Source organism: Protobothrops mucrosquamatus, unplaced genomic scaffold (assembly GCF_001527695.2).
Source record: "Protobothrops mucrosquamatus isolate PMUCROS unplaced genomic scaffold, P.Mucros_1.0 scaffold6256, whole genome shotgun sequence".
Lineage (NCBI taxonomy): Eukaryota > Metazoa > Chordata > Lepidosauria > Squamata > Viperidae > Protobothrops > Protobothrops mucrosquamatus.
Window position 1 is genome coordinate 13,739 of NW_015392087.1, and position 2,431 is coordinate 16,169.

Sequence of the window (2,431 nt, forward strand, 5' to 3'; positions counted from 1 at the left end):
TTCTCAAAGCGGAGAAGGGAGGTTTGCAACCAAGTAACGTACCGGTGGCAGAGGCATCTGCTAGGAGGGTCAAAAGAGTTAAGATGGCAGCCACAATGCACATAAAAAGGGTGGCTATGCTTGGCGCAGTTTTCCCCAATATCGTGCAATTTATATATTACTTTTACAAGTATTTCTTTTCTTCTAAATCTACATTGCGACATTAAGAAAATTACACATTGCATTTTAGGTTGTATAATAGGTTAAAAATGCAAAAGAAGCTTCAGGGGCATTGAAATCATGTCCTGCTCTTTCTTTAGCTGAATGGAACTGCGTAACAAATCTGGCATACGTGTGTTTTTAATTATCAGATTTTTGGGGGGCCAATATTTCTACCGACTTGGGCTAAATCCCAAAGACTGATGAAGTAGAATAACCAGAAATGGCATCTGAGCAGCCAGACTGATGTTTAGAATTACAGAATAATGTTTCTGAGGATATATTCAGCCCAGGAATGGATTTTTAGCCCCAGAACTGAACTTAACAGTTTTTTTCATCCACAGATGCCCTTCTGCTCCCTTCCCTGCATTCTATGTGGCCCAATCTAATGTAGAGCTTTTAGTATTTACTACCAGATTGGTATAGTGCAGGGGTAGGCAACCTTGGCTCTTTTATGACTCGTGGACTTCAACTCCCAGAATTCCTGAGCCAGCTGTGCTAAGGGGAAAGGGAGAGGTTTCCAAGCTGAGCCATGCTGGCTCAGGAATTCTGGGAGTTGAAGTCCACGAGTCATAAAGCGGCCTAGGCCTAGGCCAGAGGTGTTACCTAACCTTGGCTCTTTTACGACTTGTGGACATCAACTCCCAGAATTCCTGAGCCAGCGTGGGGGAATTATGGCCCCCTTTATGACTCGTGGACTTCAATTCCCAGAATTCCTGAGCCAGCCATGCTGAGGGGAAAGGGAGAGGTTTCCAAGCTGAGCCATGCTGGCTCAGGAATTCTGGGAGTTGAAGTCCACGAGTCATGAAGGGGCCAAAGTTTCCCTCATGCTGGCTCAGGAATTCTGGGCGTTGAAGTCCACGAGTCATAAAAGAGCCAAGGTTGCCCACCCCTGAACTACACCAATGGTGTAAAACTCTCTTAAATCATCTTAACTACTGTTGCTTTCTAGGTCTTATTCTAGATCAGAAGAGAGTAGCACATCGGAAAAAACAAGGTAAGCCTCTAGAAAGCTGATCTGGGCAACCTGCAATCTAGAAGCACATTTTGCTTTTGGAAAAGGTGAGTTTATTTCGTAAGAGCAGCAGCTGCTCTAGGCAAAGCCTGTTCCATTTTAATTCTAAATAGACAGAAATGAAGGGCTGCCAAATCCAGATGCTTGGATGGCAAAATGTTCCTGGACCTTCTCTGTCCCGTCTGATAGAATTGGTATCTAAGGGGGGGGGGGGAGCTTTTATTTATCAGCCTGAGAAAGGGTTGTGTGTTTTCTTCCCTTCTCCTTATTTTCAAAACAACAAAGCAAACAGTTGTTGGATGGGTAATTCTCGCAATGTTCTTTAACTAAGACTTATCTCTTCCTTTAAATTTCAGCTAAACCGGACCTGATGTGAACGGAGGAAAATTACACCGCTGCTTTCCATGGAAGAAAAGAGAAAGCAAGATCACTGCACATTGATGTACACATGCCATCTAATAAATCACTGTTTAAAGCACGAATGGATTGACTTTCTAGGTTCCACTTTAGTATGGATGTGGGTCTCACACACACACCTCAATTATTTTGGGGCTCAACTTTTTAATCAACTCTTAACAGGCCACAGTGCCAAGAGTCTGCAAGCCTATTGCATGTGGGTTTTTTTTGCAGTTAGAGTTGTCCTTTTGCTATCTCCAAGTAAGTATCCTGTGTGCCTCACAATCCTCTTTTTGCATCAGTAAAGGGCCTGAAAATACAAGTAGCCCTTGACTTACAACACTTCATTTAGTGACCGTTCAAAAGTACAACGGCACTGAAAAAAGTGGCTTATGCCTCTTTTCAACACTTCTAACAGTGGAAGCATCCCCATGGTCACGTGATCAAGGGGCCTGAATTTCTGTGCAATAATTCAAAAGTAGGCAAAATGGGCTTCCAAAAACATTTTCAGCCTAGCAAGTAAAAATACCCCCATTTTGTTTCTCTTCTCATCTTGCTCCTCTGACAGTGGAGATACTGCAGATGAACGAATTGGATCCTCACGGCTCTAAGGCTTAGTCCTGCGAGACCCGGGGCCGGTGCAGGAGTGCTGCAAAGTTTAAAAAGAGATTTCTGTTTGCAAGAAAAAAAGACAACCCAGACCTTTGGCATTGCGCAATGCAACATAACCCCCAGTGGCTCCCTTGCCTTTAAGCAGCTTGAGCAGGACTCCAAAGCTCCTAGTTCACCAGGTCTGGAGCAATAGCGCTTCCCTCAGGGTTT

The 2,431-nt window shown here is 44.0% G+C and overlaps 1 protein-coding gene across 1 annotated transcript in view; it reads left to right on the forward strand.

Annotated features, from left to right (window-relative positions):
* The window catches only part of LOC114923667 (disintegrin and metalloproteinase domain-containing protein 32-like), a gene marked incomplete at its 5' end in the record, with an annotated part of 15,321 nt that extends 13,732 nt beyond the window's left edge, over positions 1 to 1,589 (forward strand). The window contains 2 exons of the mRNA XM_029286944.1: positions 1,151 to 1,195; positions 1,570 to 1,589. Of these exons, the coding sequence (XP_029142777.1) occupies positions 1,151 to 1,195; positions 1,570 to 1,589 (65 nt within the window). The remainder of the gene's footprint in view (positions 1 to 1,150; positions 1,196 to 1,569) is intronic.
* Positions 1,590 to 2,431: the final 842 nt, after the last annotated feature.